The sequence below is a fragment of the Cervus elaphus genome, chromosome 22 (assembly GCF_910594005.1).
Source record: "Cervus elaphus chromosome 22, mCerEla1.1, whole genome shotgun sequence".
Taxonomy (NCBI): Eukaryota; Metazoa; Chordata; class Mammalia; order Artiodactyla; family Cervidae; genus Cervus; species Cervus elaphus.
Window position 1 is genome coordinate 3,343,833 of NC_057836.1, and position 13,664 is coordinate 3,357,496.

Consider the following 13,664-nt stretch of genomic DNA (forward strand, 5'->3'; position numbering starts at 1 on the left):
CCTTCCTCGTGTCTGTCTTAGAAAGTAAAGACACTGCAGCCGTGCAGACGGGATTCAGGCTCGGGAGGCGAGGGCCACGCCTGTCCCCACCGCTAGCCTGGCAGCCCCCACGTGACCCCTGTGGGACCCGGCTGCGCTCCTGCAAAACTGTCCTCTCTGCCCCGCACCCCCCACCCCTCCACCGGTACTCACGTAAAAAGTGTTTTTCCAGTAAGGCGATTTCCAGGTGGCCTTTGATCTCATTTAAGCGATCAAACTCTGTCCGGTTGAAGTCTTGGACTCCTGCAGCCATGATGAGGGTCCCTGGACCAGCCTAGAAGGAAACCACCAGGAGAGAGCTCAGAGGCGCCTGGGAGCACCCTGGGTCCACGTCACCTGGTTCTCTCATCACCTGGTACCTCGGGGTACCCCGAGGACCCTGCGGTCTGGAAAGGCCGGTTCCCAGAGCCCCCCTGGCCTAGGAAGGCACTGGCCCGGCGTTAGGACCTGCATCAGTTCACCTCGGTTTCATCTGCCGGGGAAGGGACACCTCAGGCAAAGCGGACATCCTCAGAGCCCCGGCGAGACCAACGTCCAGAAATGACAAACTAAGGCCACAAGTGTGACGCTGAGCCTCTGGATGGGCCACAGCGCAGCTCTCAGACCACAGAGGGGAGGAGCTCGTGGAGACCTACCCCGGCCTGTGTGCTGACTTCCCAGGAGGGCGGCCTGGCCACAGGGCCTGGTGTCCTGCCTGGGGAGCCGGGCTGGCGCCCAGGGAGCCAAAGCAACAGGACTCCAGGGAGGGTGCGTCCATGTGCCAGGTTCCAGGGGAGCGAATTCCAAGCAAGGCCCTGTCCTGGCCCACAGTGGCTAATTAAAGCCACCCCCGCACTGTCCCGCCTGGCTCAGGGTAGGCTCCGGCTACAGGCTGCCACTGCCCACTGACGTGGAGCGCATGTATTGGCACGGCCAGGCCTGCCAGGCATGTCCTGGAAACTCCCCTGGTCACCCCACAACTGCACCCTGCCACGCAACAGGGCCATCTGACTCTGGGTCCCTCCCAAATTGGGGTAGGGAAGGAAGGGGACACTCAGCCTGGACAGGGTCCGTGACCGGCTCCCGCACACGTTGCCTCGTCCGGGGCCACAGCCCTGGAGGGAGAAGCGGACACTAAGACTCTGGCCCGGGGCTGCCCTGTTCGGGCCCCGGACCTCCTGGACCGTCAGCTGCTCTGGGTACCGCAGCAAGAGCTCCCAGATGGCAGGGACAGGCCGGGTTTATCTGCCTGCCCCGTGGGCCTGGCAGGGGCGGGTACAGGAGAGCTGGGCAACAGGCAAAAGACAGGGTCCCCCCCCACCCCGGCCTGCCCGCCCACCCCCTCCTCCCCTGCCCAGCCCCAGCCTCGGGCGACAAGGTGGTGGCCCCAGGGCAGAGGGCAGAGGCCAGCCAGGGAAGGTGGCCCAACAAAGTTGCTGGGCTCTATCTCATCAGCAACGTCCCCACCCAGGTGGGCAGGGCAGCCCCTGGCTCGTGGCCCCGTGAGTGACAACCCGTGAGCCCACGTCCTTGGAAGGCTGAAATGCAGGTCGGTCTCCAAGCAGCTGGAACTAAGCCCATTTGGAACTTGTCCCGGAGCTTTCAGATCCCTTCCAGTGGCCCCGGGTCTGAGAGAGGCTGGGATCACATGGCTGTGGCCGGCTCGGAGCCGAGGCCCCTCAGGGGACAGGAGAGGTCACGGGGCATGTCCGCGGTAGGCACTGGTCACTTCCACCAGGACGACACACGACCTGCCCTCACGGCAGCGGTGGTGCAAGCCACGTGGACACGAGGCTCACGGCAGTGACCCCGGGTCCCAGGGCAGCGTTGACAAGAAGGACAGCGTGACCCACTGTAGGATGCTGGCCTATCCCCCGCAAGGAGAGAGAGCCCCTCGGGACTGGGGATGCGGGCTGGAGAGTCATTCATACTCACAGCCCTGGGCTCGCCCCGCCCTGGGCCCTCACCGGCCGGCTGGTCCCACCCCCACAGGAGGCGCCCCCTTCCCGAGACAGGCCTGTGACCCCCACAGCGTCCCACCCAGCAGATGCTGCCGGCCTGCCAGGAGACACAGCAGTGAGGTCCCAGCCCACCCCTGACCCGGGGTTGGGAGGTCAGCCGCCCACTCTGCGGGGGACAGAGGCCGTGCCCAGGCAGGGTGCTGCCCTCGGGCCTCCGCAGCTCCAGCCCGCCTGATCAGATGCCGGCTCTTAAGAGGCAGTGCCAATAAATTATTCATTGCCGCCAGAAGCGAGCGAGCCAGTCCCTGTTCTATTACGAAGCATTAATAATACACAGGGCCAGGCGGGCGGGCGCTCGTGGCCACACCTGCAAGGAAAGCCTAGCTCAGGTGCTCAGGCAGGAACCGCAAGGCCACCAACCCTGGGGTCCACGTGGGCGCGGTTGTCCACAGCTGGTGGGGCAGGGGGACTCCGGGCTTCTTCGCTGACGACAGGGAGATGCAGGCAACTGTCCCCAGAGCAGGGAGCCAGCTGTCACCCCTGGCCGGGAGGGGACCAGGGCAGCCTGCCCCACCAGCTGCCCGCCCACTGACCAAACACAAGCTTCCAGAAAGCAGGGCCTGCTCACACCAGAGCCGCCGAGCCCCTGAAGAGATCTGCTGGCCAAGGGAAGGGCGTCCACAACCAGCCCACAGGGGCCACTGTCCCCACCTGGGCTCCCGAGGCCCAGCCTGGGTTCGGCCAGCTGCCGGGGCAGGGACTCGCACCCTGCGATGGCCAGGCAGCCCGGCCAGGCGCCCGAAGGTGCTGCCCTCGGGCTAGGCCAGCGGCTTCCAGACATCGCCCGGCGACCCCCTGCATCAAATTCCCGGGGGTCAGGCTGGGGCCCCGGCATCACTTCTGCATGAAAAGTTTGCCGATCACCCAAAAATCCAAGGAAGGGAAAGAAATCCTGCTGCCGGACAAATCACCCTCAGTCTGGGCACGAGCCCCCACCAGGAAGGTTAGAGGGGGAGAGATGGGGAGCAGCCTCCTCCCTGTCTCACCGGCCAGGAAGGACACGGTCCACCCAAGGCCACGCTGGGCTTGGCACCCGCGGATGGGGACAGTGAGGGGCCCCGAGACCAGGGCCACGCGGCCGGGGTCGGGGCGGGGGGACACTCTGGTACTCACAGGGTCCCTGAGCTCCTCGCTGTCCCGGGGCGAGGTCCGAGGGATCTTCAGGGGAATCTCGTCTCCGCATTCGGTGTCTGAGGCGTTCGGAGACTCGGCTAGATCGAGGAAGTCATCTCTCTTGTGACCTCTGAACCTGATTTTGTCCAGCTTCCTTAGCATGTTCAGCACTGAGGCCCTCTGCTTCACCTTAACATGACGCTCGGAGTCCCTGCAGGACAGCAAGGGGGGCAAGGTCCCGTGGTCAGTCACCTGCCGGCCGCCTGCCGGCACACCGGCCCCTACAGACAGCTCCAGGCCCCAGCCCAGGGCCGCCACCTGGCCCTGCCCTCCGGGAGCAGCCAGTGCCACTACTCAGGGACCTGGGGGCACACAGGCTTCCCCCCCTGCCAGAGAGGCTAGAGCCTCAGTCACCCCCACCCAGCTGGGCTGGTTACTGAGCTTGGGCCCCTGTTGTCAGGCTAGCCCTCTGCACCCCTCAGGGGAGAAGGGAGCCCTGTTTCTCAGTGGGACTCCCAGCACCAAGGGGGGCAGCCTGGAGCTTCAGGGGAGCCGCTGACCCCGTGGGAGTAGGGGGCACTGCGGTGAGGAGGGCGGAGGGCTGACCCTCCCGAGCTCCAAGAACCCGTCAGGAAGCACAGCCACGTGCATGCCCGGGACAGCCGCTAGAACGCAGGGGCTCTGGGTGTCAGATTCCCTCTGGACCCCTGTCCCCTCCCTCCGCCTGGCCCCGCTCCCAGGCACACGGCCAGGCTGCCCCATTGGCCCGAAACTCCGTCCTGCCTGCCCGGGTGCCTGACTCAGCTCTCAGGACCAGCTCAGCCTCACTGGGTCCCAGAGGTCTTCCCAGCACAGCCCCCAGGCTGCAGGCATGGGATCCCCTCAGCCAGGAGCAAGGGCGGCAAGGGCCGGGTGTGGGGTCATGCTGGGGGGTGGGTGGGGAGCGATGTGTGCTGGTATGGAGGAGATGTGTATGTCCAAGCACACATGCACACCAGGGGTGGATGTGCAGTGGGGCACCCACTCCCCACATCTCTGACCCAACCCCAGGAAAGCCTAGGGGTGGGGTGTGGGCAGCCCTTCTGGGCGTTCAATCAACCTCACGCTGAAGTCCACGGCCCCAGCCCCAGTCACACAGCTCCCTGGCCCCCAAGGTCTGCAAGAGGCCCTGGTTCCCCACGGGACAGGGGCTCTGAACATGCCCAGGCTCAAGCCCTCCACTTCCCACCGTTCTGAGCCCCAGCTTCCACCTCTGAAACAGAATGAACACCAATGGGAACGAGCACCAATCCGGCAAGAGGATCCCAAGAACTCGAGACGATGCCCGGGCGCCAACACTCAGCCTAGACCCAATAAACAGAGCGGCAACTTCACATAGGGTGGGGAGGAAGCAGGGGAGCAGGGCAGGATCCACCCCAAGCCGCCCCAGTGGGGACAGTCCATGCAGAGCCACGACAGCAGGGAGAAGCGCTTCCTGTTTTGGACGGTGCGGGCTTGGAGCCGTTAGACCTCGGTAAAGCACCGCCCAGGATGCCCGGCTGCAGCCCTGCATGCCTGCCCTGCCCTCCAAGGGCCGCCGCCCCTGGCATCATCGCTCAAAACAACAAAGCCTGCGTGCAGTGGGCGCCCGCGAGACCCGGGTCAGGACGAGCTGGGGCCGGCTCTGGTCTCCACAGACAGCTGAGGCCGTGCCCGTCAGGGGCGGGGCTGGAGGTGCTCCTGGGACAGGGGCTTCTCAGGCTCTCTGGAACCCTGCGCTCCAGACAGCCTGGAACCCTGAGCTGGCCCGATGTGGCCCGATCTGGCAGGATGGAGGCAGGAGGCCGGCCATCCGGTAAGCTATCCCGTGAAGGAGCTGTGAACTCCAGATGAACTAAAAGGTTAAGTAAACTTAAAAAAAAGAGAGAGAGAGAGACTTAAGTTTCTAAGGAGAGGGAGTGATGGTCTACATTAAGAGACAGAGAGGGAAAAAAAATCAAAGTTTAAAAAAAAACCTCAACTAGACAAAAGTAAACTGACGTTTTGTTTAAAAAAACGCAGTGAAACAGGAGACACATGGAGCAAACTGGGCATGTGTGAACTCGTATCTCTGTTGTGAGACAACTTGCATGAATCGGTAAAGACTGGAGGACCTTGGTACACAGATGTGCAAACCAGCCCCCCACCACCCGGAGCAGAGGAGGAATCTCAGCAACAGGGGTCACCCAGGCCTCGTGCAGAAACCTCTAACTTCACTAAGAAGGAAAAGAAGCCAGCGATGTGACCAAGGCCGCAGGCAGCAGGGACACCAACGCCCTGGGAACCAGTGGGTCCCCGTCTGGAGATGCGTCCCAGGGCAGATCCGGCACAGGGAGCGTGCCTGGGCTGCACTGAGGCCAGCCAGGACCTCAGGCGCCACGCACAGGGCGCACGGACGTCCCCGGGAACCTCAGAGTGGTGACCAACGCCACTGCCCCGAGGTCACCGCTATGGACAACGGGCGTCTGCACCCCCACAGGTGACACGGGCCCCTGGGTGGAGCTCCTGAGAGGCTGCAAAACTTCTCTCCACATGCTCCGATTGCTTTTCTAACTTGAAAAATAAAAGCAAACAGGATGGGAAGCGCCTCCAGGTAAAACCTCTTTCCCTCCATTTTCAAAAAGACCCTGGGGACCCCTCCTCACCCAGCACCGGGCAGAAGTAGGGCAGACGGCGGGGGGCCGGGGGTCAGGGCAGCCAAGCCTCCCTCCTCGCCATTCATCGGTGGTCCTGGGACTCCCCGCCCCACAGGCCAGGGCCGCCTTCCCTCCGGACTCAGCAAGCAAATGAAGAGGCCACCAGGGAAGGGGACAGAGCACCGATGGTCGGCCCCGCCACCGTCAGGATGCCGCTCACAAGCGCCCAGCCCGTGCGCCCCCCACCCCGCCCAGCAGGGCCCCTCCTTGCAGCGCCAGCTCATCTCAACATCTGCTCTTGGGGAGGGCAGGGGTGTCCCCACCGCCCTGCCCCCAGGCCCCTGGGCTCACACAGCTGCCGGACCAAGACCAGGTGCCAGGACACCTGACCACTGCCCCCCCCCCCACTGCCAGGCGGGTCTGGGCTGGGAGGGGCGCTCTGCCATCACCCACACCCCCAAGGCTGAGAGGTAGCCCACCCCACCCCAGGACCATCTCAACTACACTGACTGACCCAGTCCTCCCCAGCTTTGAGATGACGATGGGAGACTGGCACGGCCATGGTCCACGGCCAGCGAGAGGGGGACCGGGGCCAGCCAGGCACAAAGCGCGACCCAGAGCAAAGCTTCCCCGCAAAGCCAGTGTCACGGATGCCGTCTCGCAAACCACCCCGCTCCTTCCATCTGGGTGCCGCCACGTGTCCCGCCCTGCCCCAGCCCCCGCCCAGCCTCCCCTTTATGCACCAGCCCCCGTTCCCTGCACACCCACCCTGCACTCCCCAGGGCCCACGGGGAAGAAGCCTGCATCCACAGACCAGCCCGTCCTGTGCACCCACAGGCCCCGGCCAGCTCCCCGCACGCCCGGCCTTCTAGGCGCAGCCGCCCTCAGAGTGGGATGCGGCGCCCTGGCCCCCGAGGCTCCTGGAGGGGCCCCCCTTGTACCTCCATGCAGAAGCAGACGCTCCGAGTGACACCTGCCAGGCCCTGCAGCCGTGGAGGCGGGATGGGGCGACAGGACAGGGGGTGCCTGGCGCAGGGGCCTGGCCACTGCCCCCACTCAGGGCGGCGCCCACTGCACTGCGGGCCCTCGGGACGCCGGAGCGAGGCCAGCGCTGGCCCGGGACACAAAGCACGCTGCTCTGGAAACGCGCTGAATGGCTCCTGGACACACAAAGGCCACACTGTCTGGGGAACACTGGGCCTGGAAGCCACAAAGGACGTTAGTTCCCCCACCAGCCTGAGACTCAGAAAAAAGTGGTTCCCAGCCCGGCATGCGCCACGTCCCAGGTCCCAGCCGTGCTCCTCACCACCCCGACCGCCCTCAGACAGCCGGCTCGGCCCGGGGCCTGGCGTCATCCTCCCGTCATCTGGTGGCTCTTCTGCTGACCCCAGGATAAACAACGTCTGTTTCCCCAAATGAAGCAATCCTTGTCCTAAACTGTATTCCGGAGAGTCACAGAGGTCGAGCGAGGCCAGCGCCAGCCAGGTCTCCATCCTCCAGGAAGGCGCCCAGAGGCCCACAGCCCTGCAAGATGAGCCCCCAGGACCCCAACCTGCACGCAGCTCCAGCCAGCGGGGGGGCCCCATGCTGGGCGATCCGCAGAGCAGTCTGGATGCCCATGATCCGGGAGTCACGGTGACCACGCACCCTCCCCCCCCCGCCCATGCGGAGCTCGACACTGGCTCCCACTGAGGGCCAGCAGGTTCACCCGACCTCGAGGCTGGTAGGGCAGCCACCCCTCTCACCCAGATGCACGCCTCAGTCAGCGGGACCCTGAACACTCAGATGCTCAACTGACTCCCTGCCCACCAGCCTCCCGTGCCTGGACTCCGGCTGCTGACCTACTGTGTGAGGACATTCATCGGTAGCAGGAGCCTCCGTGGACCTCCCCCCATAACACCTGAACACCAGCCACTCAAGTCAAACCCAAAAGGAGCCCCCGACCACATGACCACGGCCACCTACAGCGAGCCCAGCCCCCCAAGTCAGGGCTCCCCACCTCCAAGCCAGGGCCCCCCACTTCCAAGCCGGGGGCCCCCATCCAAGCTGGGGGGCCATCTCTAAGCCAGGGCTCCCCACCTCCAAGCCAGGGCTCCCCACCTCTAAGCCAGGAACCCCCCCCCCACGCTGGGGGGCCATCTCTAAGCTAGAGCTCCCTACCTCCAAGCCAGGGCTCCCCACCTCTAAGCCAGGAACCCCCCCTCCAGGCTGGGGGGCCATCTCTAAGCCAAGGCTCCCTACCTCCAAGCCAGGGCCCCCCACTTCCAAGCCGGGGGCCCCCATCCAAGCTGGGGGGCCATCTCTAAGCCAGGGCTCCCCACCTCCAAGCCGGGGGCCCCCATCTCCAAGCCAGGGGCCCCTACCTCCAAGTCAGGGCCCCCCAAGCTGGGGGCCCATCTCCAAGCCAGGGCCCCCCACTTCCAAGCCGGGGGCCCCCATCTCCAAGCCTGGGCCCCCCAACTCCAAGCCAGGGCCCCCCAAGCTGGGAGCCCATCTCCAAGCCAGGGCCCTCCACCTCCAAGCCAGGGGACCCCTCCAAGCCGGGCCCCACAGCTGTGCTCCACCCCCTCCCGAGCCGGGTCTGGGCCACACACCTCACACAGTCTGCAGCAACCCGCTGAGACCCCTCCTGGGGTTCTGCCTGCTCCCCGACACTGGGCTCCAGCCCTGCTGACCCCTTGGGGGTCCTCTCGCCACCACACTGGTTACCACGGGGCCCAGCACTTCCCGGTCTGGGGCACCCCCATCGTGGCTCCTTCTGCTCCAAGTATATCCTCCCACCCCAAATTCCGCCTGCCCGTCTGGTCTGGAGTCCAGGCTAGCTCCCTGGTTTAGGATTTGTCCCCCAGCCCCTAGGGCAGGTCCTGCAGGCGCCGGGTCTGTCCCAGCAGGGCTGGCACGGGCTGGCCGTTCAGTGAGGGAGGGGATGGTGCACGAGGCGGGGCCCCCACACTGGGCCCTGGTGCCAGGAGGGTGAGGCCTGCCCGCTCGGAGCCGCCCAGCCACAGGGGCCTCATGGCAAGGCTGTGGACTCTGCCCTCGAGGCTGGGGAATCACGCGCTCCCCAAATCCAGGAACACTTACGGCGCTTAGGTCCAAGGTTTCAACAGCCTGGGAGGTTCTCCGGGAGGAGGTGGAATTCTTCAGCGGTTTTTCCTCCTACAGTCAGGCCAGAGCTCCCCGCACCAGGAGCCGAGTGTTGTGCGCTGTAACAGCAGAGCCGCCTGGGTCCTGCTGGCTCTGTGAACCCCGCCGGGGCCACAGGGGCCCGGGAGAGCCAGGCAGGAAGCGCAGGAGGGCTGGGGGGTCGGGGTGAGCCACCACCCCCTCCTCTGTGAGCTGGGACTGTGCAGGCCCTGGCGACACCCCGCCCCCGGACCTCTGGGCGTGACACAGGCGTTATCTCGGTGACTAAGGTGTGCTGCGAGTCTACAAGCAGTAATAAAACGCTCAGCACTCTTCACTGGGAACTCCGCAAAGCCAAGTGACGCCCGGGGACGGGCTCACAGGTTCTTGCTGAAATCCTCCCCCACCCCGGTCAACCAGGACCGCAACCCACCAGCGAGCGTGGTTCCAGCATGAGTGTCGGCTGCTGGACGCGCTCGTCTACGTTAACAGGACAAGCCAAGGTGGGAAAGGAGGCCACGCATCAGAAGCCGACTCGCTGGTCCAGGACAGGAGAGACATCCTCGGAGAAGCAGGCGGTCGCTTTCCAACAGGAGGGGCCCCTCACCATCCTGTGGATGCGGACGCCACGCCTCAACCTCCACCCACGAACCAGCGTCTCCCCGTCACCTTCTCAGGACCGGACAGTCAACGCAAAGAGAGGCGAAGCCCTGCGGAGCCGTGTGTACCCGTTTTCGCGCTGTGACTGCGTCCCTCGCGGCCGTCCTTCAAGCCACCAAAGGGACGTCGGGGAACCAGTGAGCGCGTGGTGGGCCGCACTGCCTGGAGACCACCCAGACGATTCCCACCGTCCAGACCCCAGGGACGCCAACCGCCTTGGGACCACAACCCGTCACACAATCCAGGAGGGCACTCAACCCCTCTGCTTTGGGCAACTCAACTTTGGGCACTCAACCCCTCTGCTTCCGACATGATTTATCTGAGTTCATACACTCTCGTTTCACTAGAGGCCAGCTCACAGAATTCCTGACGCCTTCACAGGCAGCCTCTTGCAGGCCCACGTGAGCGGCTCTAACACACCACTGTCCTGACCCTCCGTCATCTCGAACCGTCATGGCTACAGAGGAGCAGGGCTCAGGGAACCCCGTGCCCCCACACACCCTCCTGATTCCCTGGCGCAGTTCAGGGGCAGAGGTCAAACTGAGAGTCCCTGAGACGACCAAGGGGCTTCCCTCGGGGCTCAGCTGATGAAGAGTCCGCCTGCGATGCAGGAGACCCTGGTTCAATTCCTGAGTCGGGAAGATCTGCTGGAGAAGGGATGGGCTCCCCACTCCAGTATTCTTGGGCTTCCCTGGTGACTCAGATGGTAAAGAATCCGCCTGCAATGTGGGAGACCTGGGTTTGAGCCCTGGGTTGGGAATATCCGTGGAGGAGGAAAGGCTCCCCGCTCCAGTATTCTGGCCTGGAGAATTCCATGCACTGTACAGTCCATGGGGAAAGGCCACCCTGGGAAGCAGGACCCAGACCACTCCGTTCATATGGGTGAGGTTCCCAAAAGAACACGCCAGACCCAAGCCTCTGGGGGGGACCCCGACCCCAGGGTCAGTGGCAGGGAGGTTGGGTGGGCACACTGTCCTCACGCCCTGCTCATCACCTTCCCAGCCCCCCTTGGGTCCCCGGGGCCACTGCATGACACTCCGTATGCAAGCCCACCGGCCCCTCTGCCCAGGAGACTGAGTGGGCGGGCAGCCCCGCACGCTGGCCACACAGCTGTTTAAACCAAACAAAGAGGGAACCTAGGGCTTAGATTTCTACAAACCTGTGACGCGTAAACACACTGAGCAATAGGAAACGCGCTCAAGCACTCGTTTCTGGTGGAAGCGCTCTGCCTCCAAGCCTCCCCACCGCCCTCAGCATTCAGAACCGGGGCGATCCTTCCAGCTGGTAGGAAACGCCGTCTGGATTCCCAGTTTCGTCCTGACTTCCTGCCAGCGCCCCGGCCCCGCCCCAGGGAGCAGAGAGGGGCTCCGGCCCGCAGCTGTCCGCGAGCCAGCTCTCCTCCAGAGGTTCCGCGGCCCACAAGGCTGCCCGGACGGAAGGCGCAGGCCCGGGGACGCGGGCGGTACACGTCTCGGGCATGGCGGCCACAAGCCTCCTGTCACAAGTCCTCCCTTTGTGTTGCAGTGCAAAGCAGCTGTGGCTCTGGGCCAAGAAGGCCATGTTTCTCTGTGGCCTTTGTGGGATCTCAGTTCCCCAACCAGGGGTTGAACCCGGGTCCCCGGCAGCGAAAGAGCAGAGCCTTAACCACTGGACCAAAGGACATCCCCAATAAGACAACACAAACAGAAACAGGCAGCAGCGGGCAGGCTACCCTTGACGGGGTCACGGCTGGCTGCCCCTGGTCTCAAGGTGATCAAAGCCCAGCAGAACAAGGACTCTCAAATGGGTCTCGTCACCCACCGGCCCCTAACAGGGAACCAGGCCCTCCCTCAGCACCAGGGTCCCCCTTCCAGTGGTCCCGCCAATCACACACTCGGACGTGGACCTCGCCACCATCAAATCTCCTTTAGGAAAGGGGTGAGGAGAGGTGCCATCCTTGGAGGGGCCGGCAGCCTGGACTAGCTCCAGGGTCCCCGGGGCCAGGAGGATCTCAGGGAGGGAAGACCACCCCCTCCAAGTCGAGAGCCACATTCTTCTCCCCCGACGCCGGGCCACGTATCCCACCCGAGCAGAGGGGCCGGCCTGCAGCTCTGAATAAGCTGTCACTGGAGGCCCCCGTCCACATTCAGGGCCCAGGCAGGGCCCCTCGCTCTGCAAAGACAGCACCACAGTGACAAAGTCCCCACGAAAGCAGGACCAGCCCTGCCCCCGCCCCCTGCCTGGAACCCCCAGAACCCCGCAGTGCTGTGCGCCGCCCCTCCCCCGGAAGGGCCCAGCCTCAGAGCCGCTCTGCTCGAGGACAAGGGTCCCAGGCGGGCCCCACGTCAGCGGGCAGGCCCAGCCTGCGGCCTGGCAGAGAACCAGGGGGTGACAGCCGTACACTTCAAAGGACATCCCGGCCCCTTATGTAAACCCACGTGGCCTCTGACGGTCCCCGGGGAACAGGCCCTTGGCGCCTCCAAAGCCCTGGCCTACGGCTACTTCTTCCTTTTTGGAAACATGGCCCAGCTGAGGCCACGGGTCCTCCCAGGGCCCATCCGAACTCACCCGTAGACCGAGCCCTGGGACACTGACAGGCCCGGGGCGGGGCCGCCGAGCAAATTGCCACAAACGGCTTTCCGCGTCTGAACCACCGCCCGGCACGGGGAAGGTGGAACCCACATTTCCTGCTGGGCCGGGAGAGAAGTGAGCCCAGCCCTGGGCAGGGCCTGACGGCACAGGGGCCTGGCTGGCCGCCCTCACCTCACACCGTCGCTGCAAAACCCACGCCCAATGACACAGAAAAAACCCTCTGAGTTCTTTTCACACCTGCTGCCCAGGTAACCGCCCAGCGTGGTGGGCGATCCAGTCTTACACACACAATCTCCCAGCTGGGCTGACACACGGCGGGCCACGCAGAATGACGGGATGAGCTGGTCTCAGCCCCCCACTGAGCGTGTCGGGCGCAGGGGACTGCCCAGCATGGCCCCCCACCCGGAGCAGACTTGGAACAGAGAGTGATCAGCGGGCAGTAAAAACCTCACAGAGGCCGGAGCAGAGGCCGTCAGGGGTGACAAGGACCAATCGGCTGGAGCATGTAATGAGCGCCTACTGTGTACCACGTGCAGCTGGAACAGGGCCGCAGAGCAGGCAGCTCTGCGGGGATCAGGCTACGCCCCGGGCTGTCAGCTCCACAGAGAGGCCAGGGTTGCAGAGGAAGGCCGCCCAGATGGAGCGCCCCCGTTACCCCGGGGTCACAAGCCAGAAGGACTTGGCAGTCACGGGAGGGCATGGACAAGGTGCTCGGGTCTGTTCAGGGTCACGGTGTGGGGTGGCGGGGAAAGAGTGCTGAGCTGGCTGGCAGGTGCAGGGCCAGCGGGCGTGGACCTGTGCAGGGGCAGACACACCTGCGGGAGGGTGAGGGCGGGGATGACCCAGCACGACCTGCGCTTTCCTACCAGACACCTTCTGGAGAGTAAGCACAGCAACGCTCCCCATCCCACCTCACTTAACCCTCCCTCAGCCTCCAGGCCTGGCGCAGACTGAGCTTAACAAACAAGTTCAGTTCAGTTCAGTTACTCAGTCGTGTCCGACTCTTTGCAACCCCATGGACTGCAGCATGCCAGGCCTCCCTGTCCATCACCAACTCTCGGAGCTCGTTCAAACTCATGTCCATCGAGTCGGTGATGCCATCCACCATCTCATCCTCTCTCATCCCCTTCTCCTCCTGCCCTCAATCTTTCCCAGCATCAGGGTCTTTTCAAATGAGTCAGCTCTTCGCATCAGGTGGCCAAAGTATTGGGGTTTCAGCTTCAACATCAGTCCTTCCAATGAACACCCAGGACTGATCTCCTTTAGGATGGACTGGTTGGATCTCCTTGCAGTCCAAGGGACTCTCAAGAGTCTTCTCCAGCACCACAGTTCAAAAGCATCAATTCTTTGGTGTTCAGCTTTCTTTATATTCCAACTCTCACATCCATACATGACTACTGGGATAGCCATATCTTTGACAAGGTGGACCATTGTTGGCAAAGTAATATCTCTGCTTTTTAATATGATGTCTAGGTTGGTCATAACTTTTTTCCCAAGGAAT

The 13,664-nt window shown here is 64.1% G+C and overlaps 1 protein-coding gene across 9 annotated transcripts in view; it reads right to left on the reverse strand.

Moving 5' to 3' along the window:
* GRAMD4 (GRAM domain containing 4) overlaps positions 1-13,664 on the reverse strand; it is a 62,648-nt gene that overhangs the window by 29,244 nt on the left and 19,740 nt on the right. For 4 of the 9 annotated variants that reach the window (XM_043881348.1, XM_043881349.1, XM_043881351.1 and 1 more), the window contains exons 2-3: positions 3,153-3,363; positions 193-313 (exon numbers count right to left, since the gene is read on the reverse strand). In XM_043881348.1, coding sequence (XP_043737283.1) covers positions 193-313; positions 3,153-3,363 — 332 coding nt within the window. Of the gene's footprint in view, positions 1-192; positions 314-500; positions 615-3,152; positions 3,364-6,747; positions 6,911-8,400; positions 8,424-8,890; positions 9,001-12,139; positions 12,163-13,664 lie in introns of those variants that run through there. The other 5 variants (XM_043881346.1, XM_043881350.1, XM_043881354.1 and 2 more) reach the window with 5 other exon arrangements.